The sequence below is a fragment of the Drosophila sulfurigaster genome, chromosome 2L, assembly GCF_023558435.1.
Source record: "Drosophila sulfurigaster albostrigata strain 15112-1811.04 chromosome 2L, ASM2355843v2, whole genome shotgun sequence".
NCBI lineage: Eukaryota > Metazoa > Arthropoda > Insecta > Diptera > Drosophilidae > Drosophila > Drosophila sulfurigaster.
The window spans coordinates 24,936,088-24,954,952 of NC_084881.1; the positions used below are offsets into that span (position 1 = coordinate 24,936,088).

General features: G+C 41.4%; 1 protein-coding gene across 1 annotated transcript; it reads left to right on the forward strand.

Annotated features, from left to right (window-relative positions):
• The first annotated feature begins 1,368 nt into the window (after window positions 1-1,368).
• On the forward strand, window positions 1,369-18,721 carry LOC133850922 (peroxidasin homolog pxn-2). The gene is made up of 9 exons (XM_062287179.1): window positions 1,369-2,232; window positions 13,408-13,979; window positions 14,552-15,287; window positions 15,348-15,623; window positions 15,682-15,899; window positions 15,963-17,504; window positions 17,567-17,975; window positions 18,043-18,196; window positions 18,261-18,721. Exons 1-9 carry the CDS (start codon window positions 2,195-2,197, stop codon window positions 18,498-18,500), a joined length of 4,185 nt encoding a protein of 1,394 aa, XP_062143163.1. The 5' UTR covers window positions 1,369-2,194; the 3' UTR covers window positions 18,501-18,721.
• Window positions 18,722-18,865: the final 144 nt, after the last annotated feature.

Below are 18,865 nucleotides of genomic sequence, written 5' to 3' on the forward strand. Positions count from 1 at the left end.
TTGGCTGATTTTAATTAGCAGCAACATAAGCAACCACATCATTTTGGGGTTTTATGGCGTTTCTAAGTTGACAATTGCGATGGCATCTCTGCAATTGATGAGACACCTGCCGCCCCTTATTGGACCAACGAATTAGCGTTCGCATACTAAGCGAAATGTTTGAGATGCATATTAACAATGACTATGGGCGTACTTTCAACAACTCTTCACTTTACCACACATCACACAAGCTCAGCTCTCTAGCTTTCCCATTGTCCCCACTGTCGGTCCGGCTTGTCTGCACCTTGGGGATGCCCATCAAAAAGATTTAGATGTTATTCACAATCTGAATTCAAATTCATGCAACGCCCACCAGCAAGCCCCGCAGACGCTATTAACTGAACCGAACCGAAAAAAAGTAGGAAAAAAAAATAACGAAGCATAGTAGATTGAAGTATGCATTGCCCAACAGCGGCGAGACCTTTGCTAGAGCTTACATCACACAGCAGGAGTCGTTGGCAGACCCAAGACCCAGTCCAATTCAGTTGTTGTTGTTGCTTTTTTTTATGTTTTGGAGAGGAGAGACTTCAGCTCCCAGCTTCAGTCGAATAACTTGTTTGCAGCGATGCCTCGCGTCGCGTCTCGACGATGCTTCGACAGCAATAAATATTTGCCTCTTCACTCAGGTTTTTTTTTTCTTCAGCTTTTCGGCGTTGTGTTGTTTTTTTTTCTTGTGCAAATTACAAAAATAATAATAAGCGACACAAAGCGCGTGACTCCTTTCACAAGGCACAAAAGCCGAGCTGCACACAAAAGGTGTTAAAAATATATATTGTAGAGACATGTATCAGATTATATGCAATATATACGCATATGGTAGATATCGGATGGAAAATGTGCCAACAATGCGGCTTAAATGACTTCAAATTGGCCGAAATTGTCTGACCGCAAAAGTGAGTCTGCTGCCATGTGAATATCTGTGAATTGGCCTGATTTTGCTTTCGTTTGGCCCGCATGCTGTGTTGTCGAGTGTACGGCAACGGCAGCTCAGCTCATCATTTTTACTTTCTCCCACAGCGCGCACACACACACACACATACAAGTGTTGGGTGCACTTTTGAGTGTATGCGTGAGAGTTGGCGCTGAGCCGGCAAAAAGCTTTTTTGTTGTTGTTGTTTTTCTTGTGGTTTTTGGTTTTGTTGCTCGCTCAATCGTCGTCGATCGTCGTCGTCATAGCGTCGTCGATCGTCATAGCCATCGTCGTCGTCGTTGACGCCGTCGTCTACCGGTTTATGTGTTTTGTGTGTTTGAAGCTTACAGCGGATCCGTTTTGGTGCTGTGCTTTGCCTTTTAAGCCCGACCACCAGCGCTCCCAGCTTTCAGATACGTTTTTGCTGCGCCAGCGTGCAATTGTTCGCTCGTCGTTGGCTCCGTTGTTGGCTCCCGGCTCTGACAACGTTTCTTTGTGTGGTATATAAACACCAAACAACCAGCTCTGACTTCAATCGACTTTAAAGAAAATAAAAGTTGTGCATACGGTAAACGGTTTTTTCTGCGGTATCGGTTAACAGTTCACTCGGCGCGTTCGCAAAGAGCTTAACGAGTGCTGAAGGAGATTGCCAACTGTTCAACTAAACTCAACTCAACTTAACTCAGTCGATTCGTTTGTGGCCAAAATAGGCTCGTTATCGTCTTGGTTCTCAATTCAATGTTGTGCTTTTTATCGCCTGCGTTATGCTAATTACCGAAAGGATTCAAATCGTTGCGTACATTATCGGTTACAATCTCTTTGGCAAGACGACATCTAACGTTCTTTGATTTCCAATCCAATCAAATCAAATCGTAATACAAAATCCAAATTATCCTCAGCGCAAAAAGTGTTATAATCAACAACAACAACAACAACAAATAATAAAAAAGAATACAAAAAATCATTCACACGATACGCACACAACAAAAAATAGAAATATTTATTTTATCAATTTGTAAACGTGCCAAATATAATTTAATAACCCTAATCTATTTATTCTGATTAACAACGAGCTAATAAGTTTTAACTATAAATTATTAAGTCGTAATTTTAAATACAAACAACACACTCAAAAGCCAACGCGTCGTCGCGTATATATCTTACTAGAAATAATAATCAACACACACAACAAAGAGAGATAGAGAGAGAGACACACAAGGAGAGACGCCTAGAGTTTGCTTCAAAATGAACAAGCAACGACTTCTACTTAGTTTAATATTATGGTGAGTCTAAATTGAATATTTTATTTGTGTGCAGAGTGCAAGTGATACAACCTTTGATCCGAAGTCAACAACATAACAACTTCCTCAGCAAGTTCTGACTTCAACCAAGTTATTTCCTAATCTCGTTTATCATAGTAATTGAATACTTTGTGACTGCAGCTCAACACCAATTTATTTCTGCTTGTTATGTTGAATTCATTGTTTGCTATAATCGCATACTGCGAGTGAAGATCAAGTGGAACATTTGTAAAGACAAATGTTGCAAAAGTGCAATCGCTGTTTGAAATTCGAGCCCAACATTGGCATTCCTTTTGGCAGCAGCTTCAGTTATCTTCAATGGAAACTGCACTGTGGACTGATTTACCTTGTGTGGCATTCCATGGCTTTAACAATTCAGTGAGCAGTGAGCGAGTGCGAGTGCAAGCACACAAAATGCTAAACACTGGCGCAAATCTTGTTCTGGCCTTGTTTTCAGTTGCGTCGTCAAGTTCGTTGCCTAAGTCTTTCGTTTTGCTCCTACGCAAATGCTCCAATTATGCTAGCCAGACGATTTTGCGTATAATTTCGCATGCCAAACTATTTAACGCACATCTGTGCACCGGCTGAGCCTTGACAAAGTCAATAAACAAATGTCAAACGTTTGGTGTTGTTGCTTTTTCGGCTGTAAAAAACACTCGACGAAACTTTTAGCAAGAATTCTACGGCATCACGCCGAAGTAAGTGACTTAAGTGTGTCAACTAGACAATGTCAGTGGCGTCGCAGTCGCAGTCGTCGTCGCTGTCGACGTCGCAGTTGGCAGCACTACTTGTGCTTAATTTGCCAGCGCATTAAAGTTGCTTGGCTGCATTCTGAGAGCGATTGGATGACTAAGCCAAAGAAGTTACAGCCACAAAACTACAGCTGGCCTGGCCTGGCCTGGCTTGGCACGGTCGGCCAAGGCTGCCAACCCCTCCCCTCTCCCCTCTTGGCAGCAGTGTTGCCTATTTATTTACCCACTTGGTGGATATCTATTTATCAGTGAGGTGTATCGCTTGCATAATAACCATAAGCATGCAAATTGATCATCGATTTGCATAGATATAACTCTGATTAACGGCCAGTTGCGAAAAAGAAAACTTTCCAAAACTCTGACATCTGACTGTAAATTGGAGTTCACATCCTCAACTGTATATGGGGATCGATATAAAAACGGGGGGAGCTGTTAATTAAATGTAGGCCGAAGATCTATAAATTAGCTGTAATCTGTGCGCGAAATTATGTAAAGCAAGGCAGCGAAATTATGTCAATGTGGTTTTATGTCCGTTAACATTAACACAAAAAAAAAATGAGGAGAAAAAGGCACCAACAACAACAACAGCAACCACAACAAAAACAGAAAGAAAACAAAAGTGAAATAAAAAATCAAGTCATGATTAGGTAATCGTTCCAAAAACCACCTGGCACGACACACAAACATCAATAAGCTCAAGCACAAGTACAACAACTACAACTACAACAATATCCACATCAACATAAACCTCAAAAACTAAAAGAAAAAAAGGTCTTTCGTTGTTAACCACTCTCTCGATACTCGCGACTCGCCACGCGATTCGAGGGCCATCTTCATGTGAATGCGTGAAGCGAGAAACGAAACGAAAGTGAAACTTTTTTCTGTCTTTCTTCGCATTTTGAAGATGCTCGAAATTGATTTTAGAGCTGCAAACAAATTTGATAGCTGCAAAATTAACATAGCCATTAACACTCGCTTGCAGCACAGAAGCCAAGCGCATTAATATGAATACATTTTGAGATTGGCTTTGTCATAATGCAAATTCTAATGCTTAGCATAATTATGCAGTCTGTCAAGGACCATGCCGCAAAGGGGAAGTTGCTGAGTTTGAGTCTGATAAGCGTTTGATCTGATGTTAAGTCTACGGAACTACGCTTCCGTAGGCACGTCTACAACATCAGCGAGAAATGTGGAAAAAAAATATGATTAATGATGATCTTTCAAATTCCATATGAAAATGTCGAGACATCAGCAGCAGCAGCAGCAGATAAAACGCACTTGAAACTGAGACTGAGATTGAGATTGAGCCTGACAAATGTGCGTGTAAGGTCAATTATAAATGCGATGAGGAATTCAAGCTATAAAAACCAATTATATCACAATGATATTTTAATTTGTACACACACAGCCGAAAGAAGGCCTAAATTAAATGAGCAGCATGAACAATTTTTAATTAGTTTCTCAAATGACACAGATCTGATGATGAAATGTTCGTATGAAATATGTTTATGAATCCAGTTTAAGTATTTTCGTATGCAAGCACACACAACAGAACTGCATAACAAATAAACAAACAAAATAAAAAAGCCTGTCAGATTAATCGTGGCGAGTAGTAGAAGAATTCCATTGGATTTATGTTGAGATTATATCATTTGCTTGTCGACAGCATTAAGCAGCGCTTGTTGCAATTTATAATCTATCTTTGGCATGTCTTCCTGAGTCTTCAGCTGTCATTTCGCTATATCTTAGATAATACTGAATTGAATTCCAAATGTATTCATTCATTAGCAAAAACCAAAACAATCGTCGAATGCCAATGGACGATAGGCATGCGCCTCTATAACAAATAAAACCCGAAATAACCGATTAAATTAAAGCAAGAACTGCTTAAAAATCAATTTGCCATACGAATAAATAAGTAATTAACCGAATGAAGCGGGCGAGTTCAAGGTTAAATACCTAAACCTTATTTCTAGAAAAGAAGTTGCGGGGTTTGCGTTATCTTTTGAAAGTGACTCGAAAAAGATATAAAACTGGAGGAGCAGGGCAGCTTTGTAGCTCAGTCTTTATTTATGTTGTTGTTTCTTTTGTTGTTGTTGTTTGATAATTATACTTGGTAATTTAATTTGCAGCTTTGCTCGTTTTTCGATCGTCATCCATTTATCATTTTTGTGACTCGTTTTTGTTATGTGCTTTCTGATAGATGCGGTTTGTATTTCTACTCTAATGTCTGTGGTAATTAATCTTCGTTTCGTTTCGTTTTCTTGTTGCCATTTGAGAATTTGCGAGCCTTTTGTTTGACTGCTTTGTTGAAAGGTTGAATGCACTTTGCATAGGCGATCAGAGTGAAATAAAAAAAACTGGAAAACTTGCAAGTAAATGGGAAAACTTTTTGGCATCCCGAATGCGTTTCCTGGTGCAAAGTGAAAGGCGCGGCACATATGTTGATGTGTACATAAATACATACACACACATATGTGCAGTAGGTGACCCTGAGCAGAGATCTTTAGAGTAGCATATATGGGTAAATAAATCAAGAAGCAAACGCGTTCGTTGCCTAAGTCTTTCGATTGAAAAGTTTGCAACCAGTTTGCCAAGTCAATCGTACGCAGAATATATGTTATTATCGTTCGATTCAATGCAAAAAAAAAAAAAAACAGAAATAAATAAAAACAAACACATTGATAAATGTGCATATAGATCTACCTCTTGTCTGACCAGTATTCAGTCAACGAGTTAACCCAAATAGCACAATATATGCAGCCCAACAACAACAGCAACAACAAGAGTAACAGTAACTGTAACTGAAACAGGCCGCAGTGTGTTGACGCCCCAAAACATTGTCTTGCACCGTGTTGTGTTGCGCTGTGTTGAGCCGTGTTCGATGCTGATCTCTCGCTACATGCAGTTTAGAGTGTTTGCATGGCACTTGGACTGGGTCTCTGACACAATCAGCCACCCGACAAAATACTACGAACAACACGAAAAAAAAAACAGAAATAAACCACCGAAATTTTATCGAGATACAAAAATCTTGTTTCGCCCAACTGGTAACTGGTTTATTTGGGTTAAAAAGAAATTTAACAGCCAGCCGCGAAACAACTGATGCGACTTTGCCGCGAGAGGGAAACAGCGAACGCTGCGAGCGAGTGAGATGGGAGTAAAGATAACGGTACCAGGCATCTGTAAAGACGAAAGTGAAATTTTTTCGCTGTTTAGTAAAACAAAACAGAAACAACAAACGAAATAAACACAAAATATGGCAGCAACAGCATCGGCTTCGGCATCGACATCGACATCGGCAGCAACAGCAGCGACAAAGACGTAATCAACTTCAGGATGAAGTGGCCCCCCCAACAGGCTTGACTGGGCATTTTTTTTTTTGGTTATTTTTTCCCTCTTCTGGTGTGCGGTTATTAAACAACAGGCAACGGCAAATGGTGGCAAAGGTTTGCCTAGCTCTTCATGCGGCGAGTTGATTTTTTTTCTGCGCCTCATTTTTTTATTTCTATTTTTATTAATTTCTGTATTTCTTTGCGTCGATTTTGTAGTGGTGCTTTGTGGGTTTTGGCAGCCGATGCAGAGAGGCTTCCGTCATTTCCACGCCAAGCAAAGCAAAGCCAACCAACCACCTTGGACTGTCGTTTATTTTTCATTTTACAAAACTGTCGACTGAAGATGCCAGGCAGCGGGAAGTGCAATCGCTTTGACTTGCGGTCTTAAGTGGAATTTTGTCATATTTACTTAGCTTTTTTTTTGCTTTTTGCGCGTAAATTAAGAGCTTTCAAATGGTTGATCAAAGGTGACAAAATATAATAAGAAATTGAGCAGAGTGCAACAAACAACAAAAAAAGCAGCTAATGAAGCTCGGCTTAATTCTTTATTTAATCTTGTTGTTCACCGAGTTCATAGAACTTTATGCTGTTTATTGTTTTTAAATGAGATTCTCAAGGCAGACAAGCCGATAGCTAAATTTCTTTAAAATTAATTATTGATTTCTACTTAAAAATACAATTGCGAACATCGCAATTCCTTTCTTTAGAATTGTTGAATATTTTTTGTGCGTCTGTCTACAAAACAAGTATTCAAATTCTTCTAATTGTTGATTATTTAATTAACAGCAATATTAATAGCTGGATTAGTCTGCACACAAAAAATTTATTTATGACCGCAATTAATAATAAAAGTGTCAAAGTGATTATAATTTATATATAGCATATATGTTTCTTTGTAGAAAGCTGAAGTTAATTATTATAATCTAGCATCAGTCGATTTGTTGTTAGCAGCTCTCTTTTCACTTTTTTGCGCTGAAATTTACTTAAATTGCTGCCGGCTGAGGCTTAAGTTTTCACAAAAGGTGCGTCGACAATTTTTTAGAGACCATTTATCTGTTCGCTGTTGAGCGATTATTAAGTATTTAACGTTGTCACTTGAAATATGCCAAACTTTTTTTTTGGGGCAGCATTTTGAATGGTGCTGCTGCTGCGCCTGCCACTCGAGTGGTGCCAAAGATGGAGCCCAAACGGCAATTGCACAATCAAATTGCTGAAGAGGCACACAACGACACGACAACGACCTTGATGCCACAAATAATATTCAACATCCATGTTAAATGAGAAACGAACGAAACGTTTGGCATATTAAGCATACTCATATCTATCGAATCATATAAGAAATATGCGTGGCATTAGCATGCAGCTGAGTGCTCGCTTGGGCCAGAAAAATAACAGAAACAGGCCAACAAAGTGGACGGACCAAGTTGAGAAGAGCGAACAACCAAGCGAGCGATCGTTGCCTACCAATATCAAGTTGTATGCACTTTCGCAATGAAAACGAAAGTTACGCCCCGCATACGAGTTTCATACATACGAGTTTCTTGTCGATATAGCATTGCGCGTGACTCTGCCAACATTTACACTTTCTGGCCATATATTACGAGTATATACAAACATATATCGCACAGAGAATTATGATCTTCACGCCTGTTTGGTTTGCTTTGCATACGTTCACCATTAACAACTGGCAAACTGGCAACTGGCAACATTGCAATGTCTTGGCAATGTAACAAATATTTTGAAGCCACTCAAATTGCATCATTTGCTTTCGATAATAATAATGATGTTAACCCGCATGCAGGCCACTGTCATCGCAACTGCACTTGAAACTCTGCTTTAATTGTGGCTGTTTTGGCCAAGTTGCTGCGTTTCCTTAGAAGCCAAGTCACAAGACCATAAACAGTGTCAGTTGCATCTGCACCCATTGTTGTTGTTGTTGTTGCGTAAGAAACTCACTTGTAACACAAAACAATAAAGTAATAACAGCAACAGTCATGAAAAGAGTCTTGTGACTCGCTTTAACTGTTTCTCTGTTTCTTTTATGCTTTTGAAGAAAACATGTTTGTCATGTGGTTGTTGTTTGTTGGCCGCAATGTGCATCTGTATGTGTGTGTGAGTGTATGTGAGAGTGTGTTGGTGGTAGGAAATCATGTGCAAAGTCATATGACGTTGAGGCTACGTGCTTTTGAGTAATTGCAGCGAGTCAACGATGCCAATGAGAGAGTGTATGCCATGGGTGTGCACAACAAGTTGCTGTTGCTGTGGCTGTGGCTGATGCAAGCGCATGCCTGCATATTTGGCCAGACAGCATTTGTTGTTGATAATGAAAAAAAGCAAAAAAAACACAAAGCAACTAAATGACGAGTTAGTTAGCTATATAGTTTGTTAGCCTGGCTGCATGCTATGCATGCTCCTCCATCATCAACAACTGCAACTGCTGCAACTGCGACTCGCAAACAATTCGCATGACTAATGCACATACCAAGCAAACACACAACTCACTCACAGACCCAGACAGTCAGAGTGGGTGCTGCTTCCGCCAACACCAAATTGCCGCATATTTTACGAATTTCCCCTAAATACCAAAAGGGTTTCCCCATAGACGGAAGTAAAGCTGCAGAGATGAGTCATTATCAGGATGATTTGCTTCTGAATTGTTTGTTTGTCAACGTAAATATATTATATGTATTGTTGATAAATAAAGTATCAATTTCTGATAACGTCCTTATGAGTATGAGTGAATGAATGAGTTTTCCCTAAAATCTTTTCTTATAGTACTTTCTACGACTTAATAAATTTAAATCTTAAAACAAATTTTTAATTAAACTTGTGTGTCAAAATTCTGCAATGAATATCTTTAATGCTTCCTCATGGAGAAATTCCTCTCGTGTCCACAAAAACTATTTGCACACTTAACTTACAATCTCAACACTTCACTTGTTTATGTTTTTTTTTACTGCAATTATGACTGTTTCTGGTGTTGCCACTGTAACCCATTTTTACGCATATGAAAAAGTTCAAGGCACGCCCCTAAAATGGTTTGTAAGGGTTTTTTGTGTGTGTGGAATTTTTGCGTAGTTTTACGCCTAGTTGATTGTTGTTAAAAAGTATCGTTGCCATTTGTTATTTGTTATTGTTATTTGTTATTGTTGCTCTGTTGCTGTTGCATGATTTGCCAAATGGCGCCAAGTTTGTTGCCTAAGTCTTTTGTGTATGTATGGATGGGAATTGCGCAAAAGGTTCGGCAAGCATGCGCTTAACCGTGCAGGGGAAACGAATGGAGAACTGTTAGCTGTTGAATGGGCTTGCAGACAGCGGCGACGATATGGAAGTTCCGTTGTTCCTTATGCAATTGCTCATAAATTGTAGTCAGTCGACAATTGGCAACAAAATCGTGAGTGCTTCGTTGTGGATGGAAGTGGATGGAAATGATTGAAGTGGCAGCAGCAGCAGCTACTGAACTATCAACACTTGCAAATGAAGCATAAAAATAAGCATGTGATGTGCTTGTTTTTATTATTATCATTTAATTAATGATTTATGCAAATTGCTAACATAATTGGCCACACAATCGCGAGATTGCACAACATTTTTATTAATAATGCAATTAGTCGTGCTATATTATTAACTCAATCTAAACAAATGATGATGCTACTAACTCTCCATCTCTATTTGTCTTTGTTTATGTAATTGACTCGCATTGTTCAGGTAGCCGAGTGCAATTAATATCACTTTAGTTTGTGCACTCACAAAGAGTGAGCTGCTCATAGCAGCCCGGCACGCGTTCAATCTGAACAAACTATTATATATATACTATGTATATAGTGAATTTACACAAATATGAGCTCAAGTATTTGGCGGTGTAATCTTCTCTGAAGGTGGCAGAAGCTGTATCAGTTGACTTGTTTAACTCGTTACATGTGCCATTTGGTATTTAAGACTCTCTCACGTGTTTTATAATTGCCAACTGAGCGACTGACTGACTGACTAACTGAGCCAATGAGAGGCTGAACTTTGCAAAATGCAAAAAATAAATAAAAAACAAAATATGCAAATGCCGACTGACTGGAATTGAAATATAAATATTATTGCAAGATAAAACCCATTATACATACATGCTTATTATCTATATTAATTTAAGAACTGTGCAATAAGTCAGTGTTTTTATAACATTTGTCACATCATTAAATCCACCCGAAAAAAAAAACATTGAACTGAGTTCACTTGTCTCCACCACGTGATGCCACCCATCACTTATCTGAAGTCGCATCACATTTCTCTGCAAAAACACATTTCAATTAAAATGTTTAAATATATACACATGAATCCGGTTACATGATTTAGCGATCAATTCGAATATTTTAAATTTTTATGGTGCATAAAAAGTGAATATATAATGCACATTAAGAGTCGATTGTAGTTCAAAATAAGTTCAGCCGCTTGCTCCGGCTACGCGTGTCGGCGATGTTGAAATTCTAATCCGCTCCCCATAAAACTTAATTATTGCTCGGCCACTTATTACTAATATTGATAACTTTGCTGTTGATTGCAAAACGAAATGAATACAACAAATCAAAAATGAAAAAATAAAAACTTTCGTTTTCTGTTAGCATTTATTTTATGGCTGGCGCTTGATTTATTTAATTATCAAACAAATTGTGCTCACAATTTATACAACAAGTCGATCGATGTCATAAGCTCTCTCGATCAGGCGAATTGTGTTAAATAACGCATACGCCGCGTGTGATGCGCATTTCTATTTGTGGCATTAACTCAGCTGTTTTTGCTGTTTTTCTTTTTATTTGTTGTTCGTTGTTTTTGCCGTCGTTATCGTCGTAGTTGTCGTTGTCGTTGCTGCAGTTGATTGGTGCCATCAAAGTCAGGTGTGACACAGTTTTTGGCATTCGCCTTACAATGAATGCCGCGTGCGACACACTTTAATTCCCGATTCCCCCTCATGCTCTTAAGAAAAACAAAAAAAAAACTATAAACAAACAAATGTAAATTGGCCAACTGCTGCTCACTCACATGACTCTCTGTCTGTTTGATTGTCTCTCTGGGTAGCTTTCGCTTTCAGGTAAATGCGACGTGACTGCCGCAACGTTGTTATCCATTTTGCCTGTTCATGTTCTGCGCGAATGCGGCAAGAAAACATATATGAATACATATGTACATATGTTAAAAAAGTAAATAAAGCAATAAATAAATAAAATGTATTTCGTGCGCGCCGCAACATTTTGTGGCATTTGCCGACTGGCCAATTGCATGGTTGTGGAATTGCCTCAACCTGACGTACAAATTGCCCCAAAGCAAAATACGAGTATATACGTAGCAAATTGTTCAATACTCACATTTCTTTCGGCAAGAATTGTTTAGTGCCTGCAACACAAGCAACAACAACATCAACAGCAACAAAACCTGTTGAAATGCCAATTGCAATTAGCGATAGTTACGCGAGCGAGCGAGGAGGCGCATCAATAATCTTAGAAATGCTAGTTGATTCATACTGAACGATAACAAGCACAACCAGTTCATCACGAAAATTCCCAGAAATATTCAAATTTCTGAAATGTTTAGAACGTAGATAAACCGTATATTATTTAAATAATCAAGTGTTATTGTTTTTAGCAATTTAAGCATTTAAAAAAATGAAATACGATTATTTGGCGTAATTATTTCGAGTGCTGCAAAACAAAAGACTTAGGAAACAAACTGGCTCGACTGTATAAACACTTCATAATCAACAAGGCGCTTAACTCAAAGAAACCAACCTTGAATAAATACCACAAAAAAAAACAAATAAAATATACAGAAGACGAAAAAAAAGCAGAAATATAAATCTAATTAAAGTGCACGAAATTGTTTTGTGAGGAAAAACCAGAAAAGCAAGCACAAATCGCATACAATAATTATAACAAAAAGACTACTAATTATATAGAGGCGCGTATTGAAGTGGTAAACGTCATAATCCATGCGCTCTCATGATCCACTCATGACTACAATTCGCTTTATTCAAATTCGATTGCGAGTCGAGGAAGTGCGTCATTTAACCATAGCTAAGCATATTAATGGGTCTCATTAGGCGTATCGATTGACAGCTATCTCTATCTCTGTAGATCTCTCTCTCTCTCTCTCTCTCTGTCGGCTTGTTGTACACCCACAATAAGCTGCAATTGTTGCACAATTTAACGCATAAATGCTTGCTCAAGCGTGTCAAATGGCCAAATTGAAGTTTGTCATAACAAAAGATACCACACGAAAAAAAAAGAAGAAATAACAACAAGAGCTTTAAGACTTATTAATGTCAAAGACAACAAAAGAAACCTCATCACGTGAGCTAGCCAAGCTCCATTCAGAAGAACATAATGATACAGACGACAACAACAATAACAATAACAACAACCGCAATAACAACAACAACAGCCGTAATAATAAGCCACTCTGTCAGGCAGTCAATCGACAAGCCTTTTGGGGGCAGTCGAACACTCGAGTACAGTCTGAAATTGAACCTCGTCATTGTTCATAATTTGAAATTGATTAGTTTGGAGACGCCAGTTTCATATCCGGTTGGTTTAAGATACTTAAAGCTCAACTTATTCACTTCATGCATGCTGCGCGCCTCTAATTAGCTATGTGAAAATCGCAGCACAATTAAAAGCTTGAAAATGCCCGCCTAGCGACATGAATGCATCACAAAATGAAAGTAGGCGGAAATTATAAGAACGTGTGCTGAGATTGGGGAAAATCTTTTGAACAAAAACAAGGTGGATGGACATTTAGATAAAAGTGGGGAAAATACCAAAAATATAATTCATACTGAAAATTTTGTAAAAACGTTGGTTCTAATCACAAATCACAATGAATGCTCTAACTTCGGAGCACCTAAAATTAAAATGCTGATAAAAAAAATCTATATAAGATTGGATACTTTATTAATTAGTTTAAATTTTTAATGGACGTCGGAATCTATTTCATATTAATCAATAAAGGATTTCTTTATAAATTTATAAACTACTCTACAACTATTCCGAACTTTAACTAATTTTTATACTTTTCTTTGTCTCTTCCAGGTGCCTTTGCGCTCCCAACTTCTCGCTACGCATACCTGAGGACCTCGAGAACAGCGCCATCAATGCGCTGCGCTCGGAACGCGCTCGCTCTGTGACGCCCTGCGGCCAGGGTGAGGCCAGCGCTGTGGATGACTACGATGTGTGCCCGCCGAGCAAATACCGTCAGCCGACAGCCGAGTGCAACAATGTGTCGCATCGCAAGTGGGGTGCCCGCGGTGATGTCTTCCAGCGTCTACTGCAGGCCGACTATGCCGATGGCGTTAGTCAGCCACGCACCTCGAGCGGCACCCACGCTCTGCCCGATGCGGAGCTGGTGATTGAGCAGCTGCAGCGCCATCTGGAGAGCGAATTGCGTCACGATCACATCACTGCCATGTTGCCCGCCTGGGGACAATTGTTGGCCAACGATCTGTACGAGGTTGGACAGCTGCCCATCAGCGGCAAGTGCTGCCAGCGTGAGGCGAATGTCAAGGATCCCAGTGAGTTGCAGCAATGCTTTGTGCGTGCTGGCCCCGATTGCAAGGAGTACAAGCGCTCCGCTCCAGGCTACGACAACGAAGTTTGCCAGAAACGTAAGTGGGGTTTTTTTGAGTATTAAATAGTAATTTTGTATCGGCAATTTACTATTATGGTTAGTAAGTAGAACTTAAAGCTCAATAAGATTTGCCATAAGGGAATTAAAAAGCAAAAAAATTCAATTTTATTCATTTGCGGCACATACATTAAATATGAGTTACTTATTTGAATGGTGCTTTCAGCTTATCTAATTAGCATTAAATGGAATCCATTCATTTGTTTGATGGCTGCGTTACAGCTTTTGAATATCGCTGAGCAACGAAATAAAACAGCTGCTCTCTTATCGAATAATTTATCGATATGCAGTAGAGCTGCGCTTTGTATCGATATCTTAAGCAATTTGCATGCGATGAAATTAGTGTTGATCAACGATCAATTGCAATTTTCCTATTGAGCATATTTGCATATCGCATTAGTTGAAATTTTTGCAATGAACATAGAACATAGTCATTTCAAGCTTAATATCGAGACAAGCCTTAAAATGTAATAATAGTGCAATTTGTTAATATAATTTATGTGTTAGTGTGCTATATATTCCTTGTGCTAATCCACTCCATATTTTTTACAGATGTGCGCGAACAGATGAACGTGGGCTCCGCCTACATTGATGGCTCCGGTTTGTATGGCGGCACACGCCATGAGTTCGATCAGCTTCGTACATATTTGAGTGGCGGTGTGAAGGTTGAGTCCTGCCGTTATTGTCAGGTGGCTGGTGCCACGGGTGCACTGCATCGTGCCCTGTTGCAGCAGCACAATAACATTGGTGAGCAGTTGGCACACATTAATCCCGAGTGGTCCGAGGAGGATGTCTTTTTGGAGGCTAGACGCATCATTACTGCCACTATTCAGCACATCACCTACAACGAATTCTTGCCATTGGTGCTGGGTCAGGAGACGACAGCCAAGGAGGGCCTAAGACTAACCGCCGAGAAGCATTCGACCAACTATTCCAGCTCCATTCGCGCTGGCATCTACAACGAGTTCGCTACCAGCGCCATGCCCGCCTTCTGGACAATGTATCCACCAGAGATGCTCGCCCAAAAGAGCTCTGCTCACGAACTGCTCTCAATTGCCGCACTCCAGAAGTCTCTGGTGCCTAGCCAGAAGAATGCCGAGGGCTGGTCCGAGCTGGCGTTGGCTGTTCATCGAGGCCGTGATCATGGTATTGCCTCCTATGTGCATGCCTTGGACATTTGCGAGCGGCGGTTTGGACAAAGTGGCGCTACTAATGTGACCTTTGATAATCTCGCCCAACTGACCAAAATTCCCGAAGAGCATGTGACCAATTTGCGTGACATCTACCAGTAAGTTAGCCACTGAATTGCCAAGTAGAATTTTTAAGCTAATCTTTCATTATCTTCTAGGAACGCTGAGGACATTGATTTGCTGGTCGGCGCTTTAATGGAGGATCCTGTTGTGGGTGCTGTGTTTGGACCCACCATCAGCTGCCTGTTGACCCAGCAGTTTGAGCTGCTCAAGCAAACTGACCGCTTCTGGTATGAGAACGAGATTCCACCCTCCTCCTTCAGTCTCGACCAACTGAAGAGCATTCGCCAGACGACGCTTTCCGGACTGCTCTGCGGCTCCAACCAAGTGGAGACTGCTCAGTCCAAGGCCTTTATACGCGAGGACAACTATCTGTAAGTCGTCTATAGTAATCATTTCCCTGTCATTTTACTAATTGCTTGCCTCATTTAGCAACTCCGTTTTGGACTGCGCCCAGCTGCCTAAGTTTGATCTGCGCCCCTGGCAAATCAATAGCGAGGAGGAGATTCACTTGGAACACGTCGAAGTCGAGCCCGATACCAAGGAAGCTATCAAGGAACTGAGCCCCGAACTGATTGAAGCTGCCGTTGAGCGTGCAAAGCAGGAACTCGAGGAGCGCAAACGTTTTGAATACGAGGTGTGGCGTGCACGTAAGTAGAAATTCCCCAATTCTCTCTATCATTCCCTCTAAATCCCTTTATATTCTTGTGCAGAGGGTGGTATTAGCGCACGCTCTCCTGATGGCACCGCCGCCTCCTTCAGCAAGGCCAATGTTGCCGCCTTGAGTCTGGCTAATTCCTCGTTGATCTTCGAGCTGGCTTCCAATGAGATTGTCAAGTCTCTGAACAGCATAACGCGTCGCAAGCGTCAGATCTTTAATCCCAATCAGAACGCCTTTAATCGCAACGAATTGACAGATACGCTGCAAACCGTGGACATTAGCTCTTTGATTGGTGGCACTCAGCAACCATTGGAAACATGCCCAGAACCCTCTCAGCAGTGTGATACCAACACGCCTTTCCGCACACTTTCCGGCCGTTGCAACAATCTGCGCAATCCCAACTGGGGTAAATCGCTGACCACTTTCTCTCGTCTGCTGCCAGCACAGTACGAAGATGGCATTTCTGCTCCTCGTGTGACTGGTGTCACTGGAACTCCACTGCCAAATCCACGTACCATCTCTACAACCATTCATCCGGATATTTCCAATTTGCACACACGCTACTCTCTCATGGTCATGCAGTTCGCCCAGTTTGTGGATCACGATTTGACACTGACGCCCATTCACAAAGGTTTCCACGAGTCCATCCCCAGCTGTCGTCGTTGCAACTCTCGCCAGACTGTGCATCCTGAATGCAATCCCTTCCCCGTGCCCACAGGCGATTTCTTCTACCCCGAAGTGAATGTTACCAGTGGTGAACGTTTGTGCTTCCCATCGATGAGATCGCTGCCTGGCCAACAGACATTGGGTCCCCGTGATCAGGTAAATCAGAACACTCATTTCCTGGATGCCTCTATGATCTACGGTGAGGACGTTTGCCTGGGTAATAAGCTGCGTGGTTTCTCTGGCCGCTTGAACAGCACTGTGCATCCCATTCGCGGCAAGGAACTTCTGCCTCAGACTGCCACACATCCCGAGTGCAAATCCCGCAACGGACTCTGCTTCTATGCTGGCGATGATCGTGCTTCCGAGCAGCCAGGTCTTACTGCCATCCACACCAACTTCTTGCGTGAACACAATCGTCTGGTCGAGGGTCTGCGTGGCGTTAATCCCCACTGGAATGGCGAGCAATTGTATCATCATGCACGTCGTATTGTCAGCGCCCAGGTGCAACACACTGTCTTCAATGAGTTCCTGCCCCGTATTCTCAGCTGGAATGCCGTCAATCTGTATGGCTTGAAGCTGTTGCCTCAGGGCTACTACAAGGACTACAATCCATCCTGCAGTCCCATTGTGTTCAATGAGTTTGCTGCTGCCGCTTTCCGTATTGGTCACTCGCTTCTCCGTCCACACATTCCTCGCCTCAGCGTACAACATCAGCCTGTGGATCCTCCACTGCTGCTCCGTGATGGCTTCTTCCGCATGGATGCTCTGTTGCAGCCCGGCATTGTCGATGAAATTCTGCGTGGTCTCGTTGCCACTCCCATGGAGACTTTGGATCAGTTCATTACTGGAGAAGTGACAAACCATTTGTTTGAGGATCGCAAGATTCCCTTCTCTGGCATCGATTTGATTGCTCTCAACATTCAGCGTGGTAAGTTGTCTAAAATTAGTTTCATCTAGAATACCTTTTTAATCGAACTCTTTTGTTTTCAGCTCGTGATCATGGCATTCCTTCGTACAACAACTATCGTGCTCTCTGCAACCTGAAGCGTGCAACCACCTGGAGCGATCTGAGCCGCGAAATTCCCACCGAAGTCATCAACCGTTTCCAGAAGGTGTACGCTAGCGTGGATGACATTGATCTATTCCCAGGTGCCATGACAGAGCGTCCACTGCAAGGTGGTCTTGTTGGTCCCACTCTGGCCTGCATCATTGGAATTCAGTTCCGTCAGCTGCGTAAGTGCGATCGCTTCTGGTATGAGAACCAGAATCCCGAAGTCAAGTTTACCGAGGCTCAGCTGGCTGAGATTCGCAAGGTCACACTGGCGAAGATTGTGTGCGAGAATCTAGAACAACCCGGCGACATGCAGCGTGCCGCCTTCGACTTGCCCAGCAACTTCTTGTAAGTCTAAGATGATAGTTTTAAATCTCTTCTGATTTAACTAATCGCATTTTTATTTGCTTGATAGGAATCCACGTGTGCCCTGTCAGTCCATGCCTCAGATCGACTTGAATGCTTGGCGCGAGAATGTTCAGGGATGCCAGATCGGTAGCCGCAATGTGCGCGTTGGCGAATCTGCTTTCCCCTCACCATGCACCAGCTGTGTCTGCTCCGCCGAAGGCGTAAGTACTCCGAAGATTATATGTCAGCTTATATCAACTAATTCGATTCCTTCAATCTTAACAGGCCCAATGTGCTTCGCTGCGTATCACCGACTGCGGTCAACTGATCCGCCAGTGGCCCAAGGAGGCTATTCTCCGTGATGAGGTTTGCAACTCGCAGTGCGGCATCTATTTGACTGGCCAGCAGGCTACAGGATTCAGTCCCCAGCAACGACAGGGTCATGCCCAGTCACGTGTCACCCGGTCCCGCAATCAGAATCTGTTCAAGTTCCCCGACTTGACACCGTTCATTGCATCCTTGTAAACCGCAAAAGAGATGAAAGAGAAAGCAGGCTTTCGTATCGTAAACACAATGTTGTAAATAACTTGTACGTTCTTTACATTAGTTTTCTACTTATTTTGTTCGCTTACCTGAAGACTAATTCAATGCATCTAAAACTGTTCCAAACAAACACAGGATACACAATATGATCCCCTCCCCGAATCAAATAGTCCTCGTTCTTGTTTGGACTTTACTCAAAATTATGATGTAATGCGATCGTTAGTTAAGCGACAACTTATTACTTAATTAGCATTTTTATCGATATTTGTATTGTATGTAATGTATTTTTTTACTTAAACCATATAAATGTACAATAAATACATGTCAATTATATGTACCTAATAAAT

What these genes read in the sequence shown, in the direction of transcription:
- LOC133850922 (XM_062287179.1), top strand. Translation starts at nt 2,195, where the DNA reads ATGAACAAGCAACGACTTCTACTTAGTTTAATATTATG. An exon ending in AATTTGCGTGACATCTACCA is followed by an intron (nt 15,288 to 15,347) that starts GTAAGTTAGCCA and finishes ATTATCTTCTAG; the next exon opens with GAACGCTGAGGACATTGATT. An exon ending in GTGTCTGCTCCGCCGAAGGC is followed by an intron (nt 18,197 to 18,260) that starts GTAAGTACTCCG and finishes CAATCTTAACAG; the next exon opens with GCCCAATGTGCTTCGCTGCG.